This window comes from Stegostoma tigrinum, chromosome 5 (genome assembly GCF_030684315.1).
Source record: "Stegostoma tigrinum isolate sSteTig4 chromosome 5, sSteTig4.hap1, whole genome shotgun sequence".
Taxonomy (NCBI): Eukaryota; Metazoa; Chordata; class Chondrichthyes; order Orectolobiformes; family Stegostomatidae; genus Stegostoma; species Stegostoma tigrinum.
This window is the reverse complement of record NC_081358.1, coordinates 123,477,405-123,499,407: the sequence shown is the minus strand read 5'-3', so window position 1 is coordinate 123,499,407 and position 22,003 is coordinate 123,477,405. Positions and strand designations below refer to the sequence as shown.

General features: G+C 42.7%; 1 protein-coding gene across 1 annotated transcript in view; it reads right to left on the bottom strand.

The window, feature by feature from the left end:
* The window catches only part of LOC125452120 (desmocollin-3-like), a 41,283-nt gene extending 30,808 nt beyond the window's left edge, over positions 1-10,475 (bottom strand). The window contains exons 1-3 of the mRNA XM_048530139.2: positions 9,939-10,475; positions 1,636-1,729; positions 516-718 (exon numbers count right to left, since the gene is read on the bottom strand). Coding sequence (XP_048386096.1) covers positions 516-718; positions 1,636-1,729; positions 9,939-9,965 — 324 coding nt within the window. The 5' untranslated portion in view covers positions 9,966-10,475. The remainder of the gene's footprint in view (positions 1-515; positions 719-1,635; positions 1,730-9,938) is intronic.
* Between the last annotated feature and the right edge of the window lie 11,528 nt (positions 10,476-22,003).

Sequence of the window (22,003 nt, the reverse complement as noted above, 5' to 3'; positions counted from 1 at the left end):
GCTTAGCACAAACAATTTTGCAGAGTTCCACAGTGGACCCCACTACCCTCTGGATGAAACAAAAATAAAAAAAAAGGTTTCCTCAAGCCCTTTCTAAATCTTTCAACTTAAATTGATGCACCTTATTATTGGTCCTTCTACATGGGGAATAGCTTCTTCGTATTCACCTTGCCCATGCCCCTCATAAATCTTACACACCTTTATCAGGTCCCCTTCAGTCTTCTATGCTACTGAGAAAATAACTAGAGCCTATCGAGTCTTTCTTCAATGCAAAAGCAAAAATGCTCCACCCCAGGCAACAACTTGGTGAATCAGTCCACTGGAAGCAAAAGCAAGTAGCACACAAAACTGGTTCGTTTTTGCACAAACAAGAAACAGCAGAGTCACATTATCATTTTCTACCGTGGGACTCGGTCACACTAATTTCCACTAGCATTCAAGCTAATTAACCATTACTGAGCATGGTTTGCTGAAGTCACAGGGGTAGCGCTTAAAAAGTAAAGCAAGTTGTTCACCTGTGGGTTTGGGTGGGTCAACAGATGCACTTGAATTGTGCAATGCACCAGTGTCACTGCATCTTGTACATTAATCTTAAAATTCCGTTGTTCACTGATATGCAGAGCTCGAGTTGCATATAAGGAACCATCAAGCTTCACAGCAAAATCTGGATCATCGGTGCTTATTTGTAATATATCTTTTTGACAATGTTCCAAATTCACTGCATTAAAAAAGACAAACAGAAAAGGACATGGTTACTTATTAATTCATGTTTCCTAATTTGATGCTAGCAGAACTATCTCTTGAAGTCTTCCATGCAACGTAGTTAGAGAATAACAAATACAAAAAGTATACATACATAAAAATGCAAGGGATAGAATAAGAGATAATGGGAACTGCAGATGCTGGAGAAATGAGATTAGAAAGCGTGGAGCTGGATGCACACACCAGGCCAAGCAGCCCCTGCTGTGCTATTTTGGCTGATCATCTAAATCAATATGCTGTTCCCCAGCTTCTTCCCATACCCTGTGAACCCTTTAGCCCAAGAACCATACCTAACTACTTCTTGAAAACATTCAGTGCTTTGGCCTCAACCGCGTTCCACAGCAGGGAATTTCACAGGCTCACCACTCTCTCGGTGAAGATATTTCTCCTCATCTCAGTCCTCAACAGCCTAATCTGTATCTTTTTTTAAAAAGAGGCTGAAGCAAGGATCTGGGGTACATCATTTAGGACTGGGATGAGGAGGAATGTCTTCACCTAGAGAACAGTGAGCCTGTGGAATCATCTGCCAATGAAAGCTGCTGAGACCAAACATTGAAGCTGAAAGGTGATACCCACGATGACTTCAGACAGGGGGGGCGGAATTTCTTCGTTTCTCACCCTAAAAAAGCGATCACCTGCAGTTACAGAAGGCCATTAATAGAACAAAACATCAAATAAAAAAAGGTCCCCAAAGGAGAGTTTTCAGAATAAAATATGATGCTGTGTCAGGTCAATTAGGACAAATGAAAAAGATTCGTCAAAGTTGCAAGATTTTAAAAAAAAGAAAGAGTGATAGCATTGCAAAAGCACGACTAACAGAGAGTGGTAGAGCAATGAAAGTCACAGATTTCCAAGTACTCAGAACTGCTTTACCTTTTGAAATTATTTGTTCTTGTTTAACATCCGGGCTCTGCACAGTTACATCAACAGATTTGCTGACACATGCTTCACCAAAGTCTGTGAGCATCTGAAAAACGCATAATATATAGTCAAATGAAATAAAGTTCAGTTTCAGAAGCAATTTTACACTACAAGTACCACGGTGGAAACATGCAAAATAAAAACTGCACACAACTTTCGTTTTAACATTTGATATATTTTATAAAAGGAACAAAAACAAAAAGGCAGAAGTCAACAAAAAACAAGTTAAAAACCACGTCTGGTCATTATGTGCAAAGTGCAAAACTAAACTAACATTTCACAAGTGACCTTTCATTAAAGCTAAGCCCAGAAGTAGAAAAGTCCCTCAACAGGACTAACGGCGATGCTCTGGACGCATCTTTGAATAAATAATCCTGAACCAGACTAACATTTTGGCTCAAAAACAAAGTTGCTGGAAAAGCTCAGCAGATCTGGCAGCATCTCTGAAGGAAAAAAAAAATCAGAGTAAAAATTTCGGGTCCAGTGACCTTTCATCAGAACTGAGCTGAGCAGAGCAAAACAAACTGAGCCTTTCCAGTAACTTTGTTTTTGTTCCTGATTTACAGCACCCACAATTCTTTCAGCTTCTAACTTTTTGGTTCATGAGTTCAAATTCCACCAAGTCAGGTGATTCAATTATTAAAATCTGGAATATAATAAGGTGATTTCTATCAGGATGATCTTTAAACTAGCATTGGTTATTGTAAATACCCATCTGGATCAATAATGCCCTACACTGGAGGGAAATCAGTTTATTAACACTAACATTATTTAGTGAAATTAGTATCCTACAGGGAAGGAAATCTGTCCTCCTTGATAATGGGAACTACAGATGCTGGAGAATCCAAGATAATAAAATGTGAGGCTGGATGAACACAGCAGGCCCAGCAGCATCTCAGGAGCACAAAAGCTGACGTTTTGGGCCTAGACACTTCATCAGAGAGAGGGATGGGGAGAGGGGTCTGGAATAAATAGGGAGAGAGGGGGGAGGCAGACCGAAGATGGAAAGAAAAGAAGATAGGTGGAGAGGAGAGTATAGGTGGAGAGGTAGGAGGGGATGGGTCAGTCCAGGGAAGACGGACAGGTCAAAGAGGTGGGATGAGGTTAGCAGGTAGGAGATGGAGGTGCGGCTTGAGGTGGGAGGAAGGGATGGGTGAGAGGAAGAACAGGTTAGGGAAGCAGAGACGGGTTGGACTGGTTTTGGGATGCAGTGGGTGGAGGGGAAGAGCTGGACTGGTTGTATGGTGCAGTGGGGGAAGGGGAGATTTTGAAGCTGGTGAAGTCCACATTGATACCATTGGGCTGCAGGGTTCCCAAGCGGAATACGAGTTGCTGTTCCTGCAACCTTCCGGTGGCATCATTGTGGCACTGCAGGAGGCCCATGATGGACCCCATCCCCCTCTCTGATGAAGGGTCTAGGCCCAAAACGTCAGCTTTTGTGCTCCGGAGATGCTGCTGGGCCTGCTGTGTTCATCCAGCCTCACATTTTATAAATCGGTCCTCCTTGTTGTTTTTGATTTATAGCTGGTTCCAGATCCAAAGCAAATATTTACTCTTAACTAGCCTCGAAATGGTTATGCAAGTCATTTAACTGAATGGCAATTAAAGAGTGGGCAACAAATGCTGGCCCTGGCAAGAGATAGGAAGCTGTGAACATTGGGAGGAGACAGACTTTCAACTTTATATTGTCATCTCCATAGACATGCAACCATATGTATTCCTGGCACAGGTCTCCCTTTTGTTTAAGTGGGATTTGTTTTCTACAATTTACAGGTAATTAATACACTTATGTTTTGATTTATTTTGTTACTCTAAGTGAAGGTCTTTTACAATCATTTACAAAGAGGTCATTGGGAAGTATTTTTCCTTCTTTAAGATCATGGGGCTTCAGGAATCACAACAACATCCATTTAGGGGTGAATCAGGAAGTATGGCAGATGCTGTACAATTTGGATAAACTAGAGGTTATGCACTTCGGAAGTAAAAACAAGAAGGCAGATTACTACCTGAATGGCATGCAGGGAGACCTGGTGTCATTGTACACTAGTTGCTGAAGGTAAGCATGCAGGTGCAGTAGGTGGTAAAGGTGGCAAATGGTATGTTGGCCTTCATTGCAAGAGGTTTTGAGTACAGGAGCAGGGATGTGTTGTTGCAGTTAGACAGGGCCTTGGTGAGACCACATCTGGAATGCTGGGTGCAGTTTTGGTCTCCTTTTCTGAGGAGGGATGTACTTGATCTTGAGGAAGCGCAGCAAAGATTTACCAGGGGATAGCAGGTCTGACATATGAGGAGAGATTGACAAGGTTGGGGTTGTTTTCACCGGAGTTCAAATGAATGGGGCGGGGGGAGGGGGGGGGGGGTGGGGGGAGAGAATCTCAGAGACTTATAAAACTCTAACAGGACTAGACAGGGTAAATGCAGGGAGGGTGCTCCCGATGGTTGGTGCACCCAGAATCAGGGGTCTGGAGTCTCAGGATTCAGGATAGGGCGGAGATGAGGAGACGTTTCTTCACCCAAAGATTGGTGAGCCCATGGAATTCATTACCACAGGAAGTAGTTGATGCCAAAACATCTGAATATATTCAAGAGGCAACCAGATATAACACTTGGGGGCAAACTGGGTCAAAGGTCATGGGGAGTAAGCAGGATTAGGCTGTTGAGTTGGACTATCAGCCATGATCATGAAGAATGGTGGAGAAAGCTTGAAGGACCGAATGAAATTTTCAAAATAACAAATCAACAGATTATTGAAAGGTATCAAGGAATGTGGAGCAAATATTAAGTGGAGTTATGGATCAGCTATGATCAAACTAAATGACTGAACCAGGACAAGGAACTGAACGGCCCTAACCTATTCCTATTCTGCTTAACCACAGACCAATACTGTGGCTTTCATCCAGTGTTGCACAGGAGTCGTGGTGGATGCCACTCTGAACCACGATGGACAAATTCAATTCTCATCTGCTTTATAGAAGTGTGAACCAACATAAAATAGAACAGAAAATATCTTGTCAACAAGGTGGCTGGGAAGGTGCCCAGATAAATGCCCAGCAAAACCTAAATAGTAGCTAATCTTTTTTTATATTAGAAAAAGGAACGGGAGACTCTGAATACTGAAAAGTGCTGCGGCTTTTCATGTCAGCGTAAGATTGACTTTAAAAAAGGTGCAATTAAAACTTTCAACAAAATAGAAGAGAGAAAAAATCAGAGCAGCATTACATCATACAACCCATCATGGCCAATCGTAGCCACGGAACACCCTCAATTCACCAAAATCCCAAAAAAATCTAACCAAAATAGATAACAGTAAACAGAATTATCCCAGAAATTCAGCTACCTTTGAGAAAAAGTAACATTTCACACGTTGTTTAACAAAGTAAATATCAGCAGCAACCATTTAAATTTCTGGTATTTTCTCCCCAAGAAGAAAATTTTACCAACTAGACCATTCCTCAGCTCACAAAAGCACATATTCCAGTTACAACTACAAAGAAAGGAATCATTCTTGACTTGCAAAACAGCAAAAGAGTAAACTATAAAGCTACCCGTGAAGCTTTCAGGTCTAACTGTTGAGCTAGCTCCTTATTGGGTTGGGGTAGACACACACGCTCAAGAGGCTAGTCTGCAAAAACTTACTGTACACGAAAAGCAAATAACATTTCTCCCGCTCAGACAGCCTTTTTAGAATGTTACCACCATTTTTGTAATCAAAGCAATGTATGTATTTTAAAAACCTCCCATTTATGTAATACCACCCTCAAAAACAGGGCGGCCAAAAGTGTGCTGCACATAACTTAGAACCTTGTGAAGCATGGTTACGACAGAAGTGTGGGAGTGATATAGATTAGAATAGTACTGCACATCACAGGTGGGTTTTGAATCTTCAAAACAGGGGAGTCCAGATAAAGTGCACGAGCAGGGCTTTCACCGCTATTTTAACACTTATTCCGTTTTGAGTCTATCAGCTCTGCCCTATCAAGCTGAGCATTTCAAATCCTAACCACTCACTGCATTAGTAAAGATATTTCCCCATGTCATCAATCAGAAAAAGAATGAGCAATCACTATATATCTCTACCCCTGCTTAATAATTCCTCAACTACTGCCTAAAACATCCCTTTACTTACAAACACAAACGAAAATCGCAGAGGATATCTGGAATACATTGCCTGGGGAAGGTAGCAGAGGCTAGAAGCCTAATGTTTAAAAAATATTTGGACGAGTACTTCAAATATCATAACAGTCAAGGATATGGGACAAGGGGAAGCTTGTCACTGTATTTTGTTGCGTTCCTATTGTATATTACACACGACGACAAAATCTAAATCAAATCAGAAGTGCAGGAAATTGGGATTAGCATGCTTTTAGTGGTAGTTATTTTGGTGCACTCTTGATGGGCCAAAGGGTCTTTTCTGCAGTCTATGAATTTCGTGACTTAAGAACAAACGATATTCTTTTTTCTTTATTCATTAACAGGATGAGGGCGTCACTGGCTGGGCAGCATTTATTACCCACCCCTAAATGCCCAGAGTGAGCCACATTGCTGCGGTTAAAGACAAAAACACTACAAATGCTGGAATCCAAGGCCGACAAACGGGAGGCTGGAAGAACACAGGTGGCCAGGCAGCATGTGGAGGAAAGGAGCAGTCAACGTTTCGGGTATAACCCTTCTTCGGGGCTGGAACCCTACTGCTGTGGGTCTGGAGTCACATGTAGGCCAGACCAGGTAAGGATGGCAGTTTCCTTCCCTAAACGACATTAGTGAACCAGATGGGCTTTTCCAACAATGGACATCATTAGGCTCTTAATTCCAGAAATTTATTGAATTCAAATTCTACCATCTGCTATGGCAAGATTTGAACCCAGGTCCCTAGAATATTACCTGGGTCTCTGGATTAACATTCCAGCAATAATACCACTAGGCCACTGCCTCCCCCGCTTTTGATATGTATAAAATTTAGTAAAGGCTTTGACTATTAATAGGACAGCAGAAAAAGTTAGGACAATAACATTAATGAAACTATCAGGATCCGAAAGTCAATGATGTTTAAGCACAGAGATAGTAGGAAGTGCCGATGTTGGAGAATCTGAGATAATAGGGGGTAGAGGTGGATGAACACAGCAAGCCAAACAGCAGAGGAGCAGGAAAGCTGACATTTCAGGTCAAGACCCTCCTTCAGAAAACTAATGTTTAAGCACAGCTTTGAGACCATGCCAATCTAGCTGCCTTTGGGAACTAGAACATTCTGTAGATTATAGAGGGTAAGGTATATGTTCAGAATGGAGATACTTAAATTTCTGGAATTTTTTTCAAAATCTACAGAACACTTGCAAACAAAAACTTAAACAGAGATGATATTTAAAACATTCCCATGTTTACGATTTAAACAGCACAAATGCAGCCACTTCTAGAGGTTACACATGGGGGTGTTTGAAGATGGATTACCATGTTTACCAGGCTTTCAATAACATATATGATGTCCATCTTCTCCACCACAAATTGATTTGTTAGTTAGACACTAATACGTGTTAAACATTCTAAAATAAAAACAATCAAACTTTCTCCATCAATTGCTGGCACGTTAAACCCATTGTTGTTTGCCAGAAGAATTCAGCATTTGTGCATTTATATTAGTAGCAGTTCCCACCACTTCTAGGGGAGAGAAAAACAGACATGCCTGGTTGGATTTCTCAACATTTCCAGTAACGAAAAAGAAATTTGTAACTTCAGGAAATCGGTGGGCTCCTGTTACATGATAAATAATTCAAGCTGGAATAAGATTAGAATAAGGACAGGGCTCTTGTGGCGCAGTAGTAGTGTCGCTACCTCGGAGACAGGAGACCTGGGTTCGAGTCTCACCTGCATTAAAGGTGGATAGTAACGTCTCTTTTGGAAAAAAATATCAATGACTGGACTTTTCTGGTCCCCTAGAGGACGGCATTAAAGAACCAAAGGCTCAGAAAGCACGTGTTGTGGTGAAGATTGAAAGATACTATCATTCCTGGCATAACCTGGCACTGGGGAATAAACCACGACATTACTGGTTACATGATGGAGGCAAAAAAACCAATTAAAAGTTGCAATTAGTGGTGATTCTTTTATACATGCTGGCATTTCAAACATTTGCAAAGCTACTAGCACTCTCTCCTCCTCTGCATATGATCGCTGTCAGTGTAAGTGAAGGCAGCTTCCGCCGAGAGGCTGTGTTTAGAAGAACGAGAGGGGACCAGATTGAAACATACAAGATTCTTCGGGGGCTTAACAGGATAGATGTGGAGAGGTTGTTTCCTTCTTGTGGAAGAGTCTAGGAACACAGAGGGCATCATCTCGGAATAAGGGCTCGCACATTTAGAAGGGAGGCATGAGGGGGAATTTCGTCTGAGAATTATAAATCCGTGGAATTCTTTACTGTTGAGGCTGGGTCATTAAGCACAATGAGGGTTAAGACAGACAATCAGTAAGGGAATCAGGGGTTATGAAGAAAAGGCAGGGAAGTGGAGTGGCGAATCATCAGATCAACCATCATCTAATTTGATGGCAGACCAGACTCAATGGTCTGATTCTGCTCCTGGAGTCTTACAAGATAGACAGAGACTCTATGCCCTAACTGTGGGATCACATGCACGAGGAGGGCCCACACACTTCAAATATTCCCTCCAAGAAACCCACCAGCCTCCCGAGGGTTACTGCTGCATTGAAGCAAGAGTGGCTCCTCAATACCCAACCCCCAAATCCCCCACATCCAAGCCAAAACAGGGGTTTAAAAGTCTGATTTGGAAGGATACATATCACCTGTCTTGCCAACTTGCAAACTCAGTAACCCCATTTCAATCATAATTCTGAAACCTGCAAGGAAAATCCCAGCAAAACTAAAAACCATCAAGCAATAAAAATGGAGAGCTGAGATCATTAGCATTTGCAATTATGTCATAGCTGAAAAAGTTAATACTGTCTAACTATAAAATACAGAAAATATCAAATGGCAATAAATGCTCAACATTTTAAGGCGGAAACTTCCTATACAACAAACAAACATTCTTGCCAGTCAGAAAATCATGCCCCATTTTTAAAATTCTCTTTTGCAGGCCAATGAAATAAAATAATCAATACTGCAAAAGGATTACACCACGGTTGAAATCTTCATCTCAGATGCAAAGGATTGCATTTTTATTTGCTGTGTTTTGTTTTATACGGCAGCCAAATGGAAACTCTGTAAAGGATGCACCCTCTGGGCTCATTGGCATAGGTTGTGTGCCAACCTCTGGACCAGAATGTCTGGTTTGAGCACTACCTACCCCACAAAAACCAAAAGAACTGCAGATGCTGTAAATCAGGAACAAATACGAAGTTGCTGGAAAAGCTCAGCAGGTCTGGCAGCATCTGTGACAGGAATAAACAGAGTTAACATTTCGGGTCCAGTGACCCTTCCTCAGAACACAAAATCACAGATGCTGCCAGACTTGCTGAGTTTTTCCAGTAACTTTGTTTTTGCCACAGATTTTATGATAACCTTAAAAGTATTACCTAGCAGTTCAAGAAAAAAAAAACAAAATCCCATACACCAAAACGAGTTTTGAAGAGTTCAGACACAGAAGGGGGGAAAAAAAGCAAAGTAATTTTGGAAATGACACCAGTAATTTCTCAGTGTTGTGACACATCAAGGGTACCCGCATTTTGTCTCAAAAAGTGTGTGTAAATTTTGCACTGTACGTAATGACTTTTTTCCAAAACAAATGTTGAGATTTTTAGAGGCAGAGTAAGAAAACCAGGCAACAACTTAACTTGAGCATAAAACAAAATTAAGTGACCACCTGGTACAGTCTCACCAGGTAAAATTTGGTTACAGTTGAAATTCACGTTTCTCAAATCAGAAGTTACCTTTCAAAAGAAAATTAAAACTAAAAAAAAGGACTGAAGCATTGCTTCATGTGGAAACACAATCCTAAATGGTTTAAAAAATATCAAAAGAAAAGGCATCAGAACACAGACACAAAGTGACCACTAACCTTTTTTGAAAAAAAAGAGAAATTATTATCGCCGCCGTTTTACTTTATTAAACTGGTGGGATTAAGTTAATTTATGACCCATGAATATTTCGAAGTTATCCAAACTGTGGGCTCATTTGCAACTTTCCTGCTTTTAAAACGCCCAGCAAAAACAGAGTTGAAGGGAAGGGAATGGGCCGGGGGGGGGGGGGTGCAAACAAGTTAAAAATAAAAATAAAATCGCCAATTTCGTGAAGTAAACTTTCTTACCAGCAGCAGGAGGAGACACGCCGCCATTGCCCGGGAATTTCCACCTGGAAGTAAGCCGTTCGAAAATCGCCCCTGGAACTTTATGGCAGAGGGAGGGTATGTGTGGCTTTCTGGGTGTGTTTGCAAAACAAATTTATTTCAAAAAAAAATTCTGAGCGCGCGTGTAAAAACAAACGTAGCTTTTCTTACAGAAAAAAATAACTTTTTTGTAAAAACGCCTTCCAAAAAAAAGTACGAAAATCGCGTTAAAATTTATATATCGCACAAAATAAGACACACCAGAAAGAAAAAAATGTGAAGTTAAATTTTTGATTTAAAAAAATCTGAAAGTTCCGACAAAAAAAAGTTAGCTGTGGAAATGGGGGTGGGGGGAGTCGATTAAATTTTTGCGCGTTTACAAAACACAGAATCTAGGGTCGGGGAAAATAAAGTAATTCTCGTCCGAGGAAACTTTCTTCTTTTAAGAATGGACTCTCTTCCCCTACTGCCTTCGCAGTCTGGCGTCCCCTTATTTCCCAGCTGCCGGCTTTAGACTGTCTGGGTGTGCACCCGCCCCCTTCCTCACCTGGGCGCGGCTTCAGGTCATTCTCTCAGCCCTCCCCTCCCTCAGATACTCACCTGGGCGCGGCTCCAGGTCATTCTCTCAGCCCTCCCCTCTCTCCACCCACTCACCCACCCACCCACCCTCTCCCTCTCTCTCTCTCTCTCTCTCTCCCCCCCCCCTCAGATACTCACCTGGGCACAGCTCCAGGTCATTCTCACAGCCCTCCCCTCTCTCCACCCACCCACCCTCTCTCTCTCTCTCTCTCTCCCTCTCCCTCAGATACTCACCTGGGCACAGCTCCAGGTCATTCTCTCAGCCCTCCCCTCTCTCCACCCACTCACCCACCCACCCTCTCTCTCTCTCTCTCTCTCCCTCCCTCAGATACTCACCTGGGCACAGCTCCAGGTCATTCTCACAGCCCTCCCCTCTCTCCCTCCCTCAGATACTCACCTGGGCACAGCTCCAGGTCATTCTCTCAGCCCTCCCCTCTCTCCCTCCCTCAGATACTCACCTGGGCACAGCTCCAGGTCATTCTCTCAGCCCTCCCCTCTCTCCACCCACCCACCCTCTCTCTCTCTCTCTCTCTCTCCCTCAGATACTCAACTGGGCACAGCTCCAGGTCATTCTCTCAGCCCTCCCCTCTCTCCCTCCCTCAGATACTCACCTGGGGCCCAGCTCCAGGTCATTCTCTCAGCCCTCCCCTCTCTCCACCCACCCTCTCTCAGATACTCACTTGGGCACAGCTCCCAATGAGCTTCCCCAACACTCTGCCCTCTCCTTTAGACACTTCCCTGGCAAGACTACAGGTGAGCTCCCACCACTCCCAGACCCCATGTGCGTGAGTTCCCTCCTCTCTCTGACCCTGTTCAGGTGAGTTCCCTCCTCTCTCTCAGACCCTCACCTGGGCGAGGCTACAGGTGAGTGCCCTCCTGTCTCAGACCCTGTTCAGGTGAGTTCCCTCACCTGTGCAAGGCTCCAGGTGGCCTCTCCCCTCTCCTGTACACTACCTCCAGCAGTGAAAGGGGTTAAGGTTCCAAAATAACAAAGCCTGCTGTGTTCATCCAGCTCCACACTTTGTTATTTTGGAACACTAACCTCTTTCACCACATCAGAACAGCGGTGACTAAGACAAAGAACAAAGAAAACTACAACACAGGAACAGGCCCTTCGGCCCTCCAAGCCTGCGTCAATCGAGATCGAGTCAGTTTACAGGGTTCTTTTAAAAATGACTAATACATTCTGTTATGAATCAACTGATACCAGCTTTCGGCACATGGGTGGATTCCTCATGTCTGCTCCACCATTATGACCAATCAGAATGCTTAACATTCCTGCCTTCTCCTTTCTTTCTCACCCACTTATCAAGAATCTACCCAACTCTGTTTTTAATAATATTCTAAGACTCAGTTTGCACTGAGATTTGAGGAAGAGAGTTCCAATGACTCTTGGTGAGAAAAAAAATTCTTTCTTTTATTTGTTCACAGGATGAGGGCAGGCAGCATTTATTGCCCATCCCTAATTGCCCAGAGGGCAGTTCAGAGTTAATCACATTGCTGTGGGTCTGGAGTCACATGTAGGCCAGACCAGGTAAGAATGGCAGTTTCCTTCCCTAAAGGCCATTCGTGAACCAGATAGGTTTTTCCCCCAAGCAATCAGCAATGGGTTCTTGGTCATCATTAGACTGTTAATTCCAGATATTTATTGAATTCAAATTCCACCATCTGCTATGGCAGTATTTGAACCCAGATCCCCAGAACATTATCTGAGTTTCTGGGTTAACAGTCCAGCAATAAGACCAGTAGCCCATCACCTTCCCTGTTTCTCCTCTTCTCTGTCTTAAATTGGTGCTTCCTTAAACTGATACAGTGACCCCACCTAGTTCTAGGAACTCCCACAAGAGGAAATATTCTGTCCTCATCCACCATATTTATTGGGAAGGAATGTAAGAGTAAAGTCGTTGTAATCTAGGCTAATGATCAGGGGTCACATTTAAATCCCACTGAGTCAATAGTAAAAATTGAATTCATTAAATCTGCATTTAAAAGTTACGCTAATGTTAACCATCAAACCACTCTGAATTGTCGTGAACAGCTACCCTTACCTGGTCTGGCCTGCATGTCAGTTCAGGCCCACAGTAATGTGGTACACTCTTTACTGTTCTCTGAGCGTCCTATTCGTATCAAAACCATTGCAAAGTGTAAAAGGAATGAAGCTGAATGGACCACCTAGCACCAACATAGACATCGGAACTGGTGACATGAAGCACAGCCCTGCTGTTCCTACAAAATTATCCCTCATAATAACTGGTGAACATGTGCCACCAATGGGAGAGTTGTCCTACAGTCTAGTCAACTGACAGCCTGACACAGTAATACTCCCCCATTCATACCTTACACACCATGTCCCAGATATTGCCATCAACATCCATAATAACATAGTGACATAGAAAATGGGAGTAGCAGTAGGCTATTCGGCCCTCGAGCCTGCTCTACCATTCAATGTGATCGTGGCCGATCATTATGCTCAATACCCTAACCCCTCCCTGCCCCCATATCCCTTGATGCCATTAGCCAGAAGACTAAATCTACCTCCTTTTTGAAAACACATAAATGGCTTAGCCTCAACTACTTTCTGAGCAGTGAATTCCACAGGCTCCCCACTCCATGGGTGAAGAATCTCAGTCCTTATCCTTAAATTATGACCCCCTGATCTCTCCCATGATCGGGAATATGCTTCCTGCATTTACCCTGTCTAGTTTTGTTAGAATTTAATATGCCTGGTATATCCCAGAAGGAGTTACCTTTGGAGTTATTTTCAGTCTCATTCTTTAGATGGGTGACAGAACTATCTTAACAACGAAGCGAGAAGAACATAAGAACCAGGAGCAGGCATAGACCATCTGGCCCTTCGAGCCTGCTCCACCATTCAATAAGCTCATAGCTGATCATTTCATGGACTCAATACAACTTACCCACCCTCTCACCATAACCCTTAATTCCTTTACTGTTCAAAATGATCTACCTTAGCTTTAAAAATACTCATTGAGGATGCCTCAACTACATCGCTGAGCAGGGAATTCCACAGACTCACAACCCTTTGGGTGAAGAAGTTACTCCTCAATTCTGTCCTAAATCTGCTCCCCCTTATTTTGAGGCTATTCCCCTGGTTCTAGTTTCACCCATCAGTGGAAACAACCTCCCTGCTTCTATCTTATCTATTCCCTTCAACATTTTATACGTTTCTATAAGATCCTCCCTCATTCTTCTAAATTCCAATGAATATATTCCCAGTCTATTCAGCCTGTCCATATAAGCTAACCCCATTAATTCTGGAATCAACCAAGTGAATCTCCCTTACACCCCCTCCAGAACCAGTACGTCCTTTCTCAAGTAAGGAGACCATAACTTCACACATTACTCCTGGAGTGACATCTCCAGCACCCTATACAGCTGCAACATAACCTCCCTGTTTTTAAACTCAGACCATCTAGCAATGAAGGACAGTATTCCATTTGCCCTCTTAATTACCTGTTGTAACTGCAAACCGACCTTCTGTGATTCATGCACAAAGATGCCCAGGTCCCTCTGCACAGCAACATGCTACAATTTTTTACCATTCAAGTAATAGTCCTTTTACTGTTATTCTTACCAAAATGGATGACTTCACAATTATCAACATTGAATTCCATCTGCCAGATCTTGGCCCACTAATTATATCTCTCTGCAAACTTTCAGAGTCCTCTGCACACTTTACTCTACCACTCATCTTAGTGTCATTTGCAAACTTTGACATACTACACATGGTCCCAACTCCAAATCATTTGTGTAGATTATAAACAATTGTAGTCCCAACACTGATCCCTGAGGCACATCACTAGTCACTGTTTGCCAACCAGAAAAACACTCATTAATATCCAGCCTTTGCTTCCTGTTCATTAACCAATCCTCGATCCATGCCAAGACATTTCCTTAACACTGTGAACCTTTATCTTATGCAGCCGCCATTTGTGTGGAACCTTATCAAATGCCTTTTGGATATCTAGATGCGCCACATCTACTGGGTCCCTGTTGTCCACTGCACTCATAATGTCTTCGTAGAATTCCGGCAAATTAGTCAAGCATGACATGCCTTTCATGAACTCATGCTGCATCTGCCCAATGGGACAATTTCTATCCACGTCTTCCTATTTCCTCCTTGATGATAGATTCAAGCATTTTCCTCACTGCAGAAGTTAAGCTAACCCGCCTACAATTCCCCACCTGTTGTCTACCTCCTATTTTGAACAGTGGCATCACATTTGCTGTTTTCCAACCTGCTGGTACTGCCCCAGAGTCCAGCAAATTTTGGAAAATTACCATAAGTGCATTTGTTATTAGTCAAGCCATCTCCTTTAGTAGCCATCAGGGCCAGGAAACTTGTCTACCTTTAGCTCCATTTTTGTGACAATGATCAAGTCTAGGTTCTGACCTACCTTAGTCTCCTTGTCATCAATTACTGGCAAGTGATTTGTGTTGTCCACTGTGAAGATCGACACAAAATACCTGTTCAACGCCTCAGCTAGTTCCTCATTTCCCGTTATTAAATCCCCCTTCTCATCCTCTAAAGGACCTCGTTTACCTTCGCCCCACTTTTTCGTTTTGTGTATTTATAGAAACGTTTGTTATCGGTCCTTACATTCTGAGCTAGGTTACTCTCATAATCTATCTTACTTTGCTTTGCAGCCTTTTTTGTGGCTTTCTGTTGACCTTTAATTGTTTCCCAATTCTAGTTTCCCACTGGTCTTTGCCATATTGTCTGCCTTGTCTTTCGATTTGATAGCCTCCCTTATTTCCTAGACATCCGTGGCTGATTACACCATTTCCTACAGTCCTTCCTTATCACTGGTATATAATTTTGCTGAACCCTTTTGAAAAATTACATTGAAAGTCCTCCACTGTTCCTCAAATGTCCCACCATAAAGTCTTTGCCTCCAGTCTACTTTAGCCAACTCCTTCCTCACCCTATTGTAGTCTCCGTTGTTTAAGCACAGGACCCTGGTATTGGACTTTATCTTCTCACTTTCCATCTGTATTTTAAATTCGATCATACTGTGATCACTCCTTCCAAGAGGATCCCCAACTATGAGGTCATTAATTATCCCTGTCTCATTACACAGGACCAGAGCTAGGATAGCTTGCTCCCTCGTCGGTTCCTTTACATGCTGTTCAAGAAAACTATCGCGGGTACATCAATGAATTCCTCCCCAAAGTTGCCTTGACTGACCTGGTTCAACCAATCGACATGTAGATTAAAATCCTGCACAATAACTGCTGTACCATTGTTAGAGGCATTAGCTATTTCTTTATTGCTCATTCCAATATGGTGTTATTATTTGGTGGCCTATAGACTACACCTTTCAGTGACTTTTCCTCTTAGCATTTCTAATGTCCTCACAAATTGATTCAACCTTTCCTCCAGAGAACCTACATCATCCCTCACCACCACTCTGATGCCATCCTTAATTATCAGAGCAACACCGCTTCCCTTACATTCCTGCCTCTCCTTCCAAATAGCCTGATACCCCTGGATACTTGCTTCCCAGTTGTGACCATTTCTGCAACAAGGTCTCTATAATGCCCACTAAATCATTCTCATTCGTAATCATTTGTGCCGTTAACTCATCTACCTTGTTTTAAAGGCTAGAGCAGAGGTAAAGAGCCTTTATGCATGTTTTTATGCGTTTTTGCATTTTAACATTTCCATTAATAATGTCTCCTGAGTTTTTCTTCCTCTTAACTTCCTTCATAGCCCTCAATGTAGTTAAACCCTCCTGCATAAATGTTAACCCGCTGTTTCCTTTTCTATTTCCCATTATGCTTCCTGTCATTTTCCCCTTCCCTTCCCTAGTTCATTAGTTTAAAGTTCTGGTGACCACCTTATTTATCATTGTTGCTAGAACACTGGTTCCAAAATGGTTTAAGTGGAGATGGTACAGATCCCTCCTGTCTCAAAACTGATGCCAATGCCCCATAAAATGGAACCCCTCTTTCCCACACCAGTCCTTTTGCCACATGTTTACTTCCCTAACTTTCTTATCCCTAAGTCAATTTGCATGTGGCTCAGGTAGTGATCCAGAGATTATAACTCTTGAGGACCTGTTCCTTAGTTTCGTTCCTAGGGTTTAATAATCCCCAAACAGGCCCTCCTTCCTAGCTTTGCCTTGTCCCAATGTGGTCCACAACAACTGGATCCTCACTCTCCTGCTCCAATAACCTTTCAGACTGGTCAGATATGTGCCTCACCCTGACAATGGACAGGCAACATACCATGCGGGACTCTTCATCCTGCTGACAAAGGATGCTATCAATCCCCCTAATTAAAGAGTCCGCTACAACTACCACTTGTCCTTTTGCTCCCCCCTCTTGAATGGCCTCCTGTGCCATGGTGCAATGGTCAGTTGGCTCCTCCTCCCTTTTCCTCATCCTCACAGGGAGCACATACCTCATACCTGTTGGACAAGGTCAAGAGCTGAGGCTATGTTCTGGAACTGAAGTTAACCTCCGACAAATATGTTCATTCAGCAAACAAGACAATACTGCTCTGCAGAGATGATATGGACTTTACAAAAAATTGCAAAAGAGTAAGATGCCCTGTGGCAATAGTTTTGAGCTCATAGGAGAAAATGGGATGACTTCTCATGATTCACCAATTTTTCTGATGATGAGATTGAAGTGCTGATCACTGCAGAGTAGTGGATAATCTTCAAACCAGGCGATTCCAACCAGTTCAGAAGGTAAGTCAGTGATTCTTTGGTCTTTGAGTAGAAGTAGCTTTCAGAGTTAATGAGGTAGTCAGAGATACTGATGTCTAGAATTTTCTCAGGTTTCCACAAATATTCTACTGAAAGAATGATCTACGTAGTTTGACGTGTTGTAATGTTTCTTTTATTTCAGCAAAAAATACCCTGGAGGTCTTTTTTCTCTACTACAGACACACCTAAATCCTGGATATAAAAAACAGGAAGACTGTTGCTAAGTGATCTTCAGTATATAGGCCTCCATCTCTTCTGATACAAAATTGTCCAGCAATTAAAACCATAAATCTCTCTCTTAAAAGCTTGGCTTAGCTGCTTTCCAAAGTTAGGCATGGAGTCAGACAGCATAGAACCAGACCCTTCAGTCTACCAACAAACACCAAACTACACTAATCTCTTTTACCTGCATCTGATCCACCACCTACTATGCCCTGGCAGTTTAAGTATTCATCCAGATGCTCCTCAAAAGTTGCGAGAGTACTTACTTTTTACTTAACATTTCGGGAATTAGCAAAGATACCAAAGAAATTTAGATGCTAGAAATCAGAAACAAAAGCAGAAATTGTTAGAAAGACTCAGTTCAAGAGGAGGGTCACTCAACCTAAAACATTAACTCTGCTTTCTCTCCACAGATGCTGCCAGATATACTGAGATTTTCTAGCAATTTCTGTTTTTGTTTCATTAATAAATGGATCGACTCAAACCATGCTATTCTCAGAAACTATTCCAACATCATTCCATGAACTCTGCATCTAGCTCATCTTTGCCAATTTGACTTTTCCAGTGAATATGTAATATTAGCAACAAAAATAATCAGTGCTAACTCTTAGGGAACAGTGCTTATCTATGATCCTCCAATCTAGACAACAACTGTTTACCAAACTTACTGTTTTTTGTCCTTCAGCCAATTTATTTTTTGTCTAGTTGAACAGCAGCCCTCCTATTCCATGAGCCTCAATATTGTTGACCAGCTTGTTTTATTGATTTTATTGTCACATGCACCGAAATACAGTGAAAAGCTTTGTTTACGATCAGTACAGGCAGATCACAGCAAGCAAAGGATATACAAATCAAAAAGACTAGGAGGCATACAGGTTACATTGCATAGGGCATGCAGAAGGCAAGATCAACGTTAGCAAAATCAATGTTATTTGAGGCTAGAAAGTCCTTTCATCAGTCTGATAACAGCTGGAAAGAAGCTGTTCCTGAACCTGCTTGTGCATGTGTTCAGGTTTCTGTATCTTCTTCCTGATCGAAGAGGCTGTAGGCGATCATTACTGGGGTGTGTGGGTCTTCGATGATGTTGGCCACCTTTCTATGGCAGCAAGCTGTGTAAATAGGGTCCATGGATGGAAGGTTGGCTCCCGTGATGGTCTCGGCTGTGCATACTTGCTTCTGTAGTTTCTTACGGTCCTGAGCAGAGCAGTTTCCGTACCAGGCCGTTATGCAACAGAGGAGAGTTTGCTTTCAATGGTGCATCTGTAGGAGTTGGTGAGGGACCTTGTGGACATGGCACATTTCCTGAGCATCCTGAACAAGAAGAGGCTTTGTTGTGCCTTCTTCACTGTCGAGTCCAGGACGGGTCATCGGTTATTGTCCCTCCAAGGAACTTTATGCTCTTCACTCGCTCAACCTCAGTTTGGTTTATGTAAACGGGGTGTGTTCTCCTCTTTTCTTTATATGGTATTGTGGAATACTTCATTAAAATCCATGTGGACAACAAAACTGAATTTCTTTCATTCGTTATGTTTATTGACCTTCCCAGTCGTTTCATCAAAAAAATCAATTAGATTCATTAAACATTTCACAAGTGCTAAATTTTGTTTAAAAGCTCACCTGTGAAACACCTGGAGAAGGTATATTATGGCAACATTCATACTGAATCTGACAAATCTCCTAATTGTTGTTTCATCAGCTGTACCCATTGTCTGAGTCAGTAAGAGTCATGATTTTTCCCTGGTATTTCCCTGGCATCCTCTACCAAGCCATCTTGACCTGCAGAAAGAGAGGGTGACAGTTGTCTGTTGAATTACAGCCTCACAGAATTATTAGTGTACACAGCCAGGATATTTCTTCATCATAAGTGCACCAGCTATCTGAGTATTTGACTAATTGTCAATCCCCAGCCTTTCCCTGTAACCCTACATATTGTTCTATTTAAATGATGAACACCTCAGTTGAACCTGCCTTCACATCGCCTGGACCACTCACTGTACAGAATTATTATTTTCTCACCACGCATTCGCTTCTAATGTGAGACAGTTTAAAATGTGATGTCTGGTTCATGGCCCTTTTACAAGTGGGAACAGTTTCTCCGATCCATTCTGTACAGATCCTTAGCCTTCTCCTTTCCAATGGAAACTGCCACAACCTCTCCAGGCTTTCTTCAGAACTGAAGTTTCCTTGGTACCATTCTCATATATTCCTTCTGCACTCTCCCCAATACATTCATGTCCTTCCCAAAACGGGCACACAGAACTATACTGAATATTTCAGTTGAGATCTAACCCATGTCCTAGACAAGTCCATTATAAGCTCCCTGCCCTTGTACTCTATGCCCCTCTTACTGAAGCCTAGAGCATTGCATGTTTTATTAACAGCTCGTTATGTCCTGCCTCCATCAGTGACTTTTGTACAAATATACCCAGGTCCCTCTGCTCCTGCATCCCTTTAAAATAGCACTTAGACGTAAACAGTCTCTCAAATTTCTTTGTAACTAAATGTATCACCTTACATTTCTCTGTACTGAACCTGAAGAATTTTTTGAAGAAAGGTCCAGACCCAAAACATCAGCTTTCCTGCTCCTCTGATGCTGCTTGGGCTGCTGTGTTCATCCAACTCTACACCTTGTTATCTCGAGACTGAACCTTATCTGTCAGCTACCGGGGGGGGGTACCCGCCACTGTGCTTACTTGTCAATGTCCTTTTGAAGCTCCACACTGTCCTCATCACTCAAGTTTTTTGTAATCTGTCAGTTTTGAAATAGAATAACTCAAACCATTAAAATATACATATCAGGAGAAGTAACACTGACCCCTGGGGAACTTGTCTACAGATACTGGTCCCACCTGAAAATTATCCAAGAACTGTCACTCTCTGCTATCTCTTCCCCTATCAGTTTTGTGCCCACTTTCTGCAAAACAAAATGAAAAGCAGAGATTTGTGAGGCTAATGTGTTTAAAAACGCGCGGAGAAATGGAGGAGAGGATCAGAGATGGGAGGTGACATACGTTACAGCGAGTGTAAACACAAGGAAGGAAGAGTTGGTGTTTTTTACAAGCGGAGACACGTTAAATTACTACACTGAAGGGAATATTGAAAGAGAAAAAATTGTTAGGTGAAAGGGGAAAAAAGTGTACAGAGTGTTGTGAGTGTGTGCATGGGCAAGGTAGAGAGATAGAGAAGTGGCCATTCCACCAGGCAATCTTTGAGCTCACTGACTCCCTTGCTGCAGTGAACTTTGACCCTGGGACTCAGCTCTGAAGAAGACTCACATCAGACTCAAAGCATTAATTCTGTTTCCCTCTCCACTGCTAGACCTACTGAGTTTCTCCAGCAGTTTTCAGTTTTATCCCTGGGACTGATGCTGGCATTTTTTAAAAAGTCACTCATGGGACATAGGCATTGCTGACTTGCTCACCCCTAATTGACTTTGAAAAGGTGGGGGTGAGCTGCCTTCTCAAAGCGCTGCAGCCTATGTGCTGTAGATAGTCCCACAATGCTGGTGGGGAGGGATTTCCAGGATTTTGATCCAGCAACAGTGAAGAAACAGCGATATATTTCCAAGTCAGGATGGCGAGTGGTTGGCAGGAACACTTGGAGGTGATGGTGTTCCCATGCATCCGCTGCCCTTGTCCCTCTAGAGGGAAGTGGTTGTAAGTTTAGAAGGTGCTCTCTGAGGATCTTTGACTTTTTGCAGTGCATTTTGTAGATAGTACACACTGCTTCTACTGAGCGTTGGTGACGGAGGGAGAGGATGTGGTGCCAGTTAAGCAGCTGCTTTGTCCTGGATAAGGTCAACTTTCTTGAATATTGTTGGGGCTGCCACATCCAGGCAAGTGGTGGGTATTCCATCACACTCCTGACTTGTACCTTGTAGATGGTGGGCAGGCTTTGGGGAGTCAGGTGGAGAGTTATTCATTGCAGTATTCCCAACTTCTTCCTGGTCTTTTGGCACCATGGCCCTGATAATGGGTGGCCTCCATCCATACCCCGGCCTGATTCACTCGGACCCCAAGGAGGCATCAGAAAATCAGGAAGTCAAACCATTGCCATACTTCAAGAGCCATAATGCGATGAACAATGAAATAAAACAAAAATCTAAGCTGGATGATCCTCCCAAACAATTATTTCCCACACATTGCAATTTTTATATTGAACATACAGAACAGAAACAGGATATTCATTCCAACAGGCTTCATGCTCAACCTGAAACTCTCATACCATCATCATCTCACCCTGTTCCTGTCTAACTTGTGCCTTTATCCAGCTTCACATCAAATCATAGAATCCCTACCATGCGAAAGCATGTTATTTGGCCCACCAAGTCCACACACCCCTTTGAAAGATGATCCCACCATCCCCCATCCCCCTTCTGTATCTCCCATTTCTTGCAATGATATGCATCTCATTGAATCCCTACAGTGTGGAAGCAGGACCGTAAGGCCCATACCAACGCTGTATCGCATCCAGACCTGCTCTCCTATCCTATCCTCATAATCCTGCATT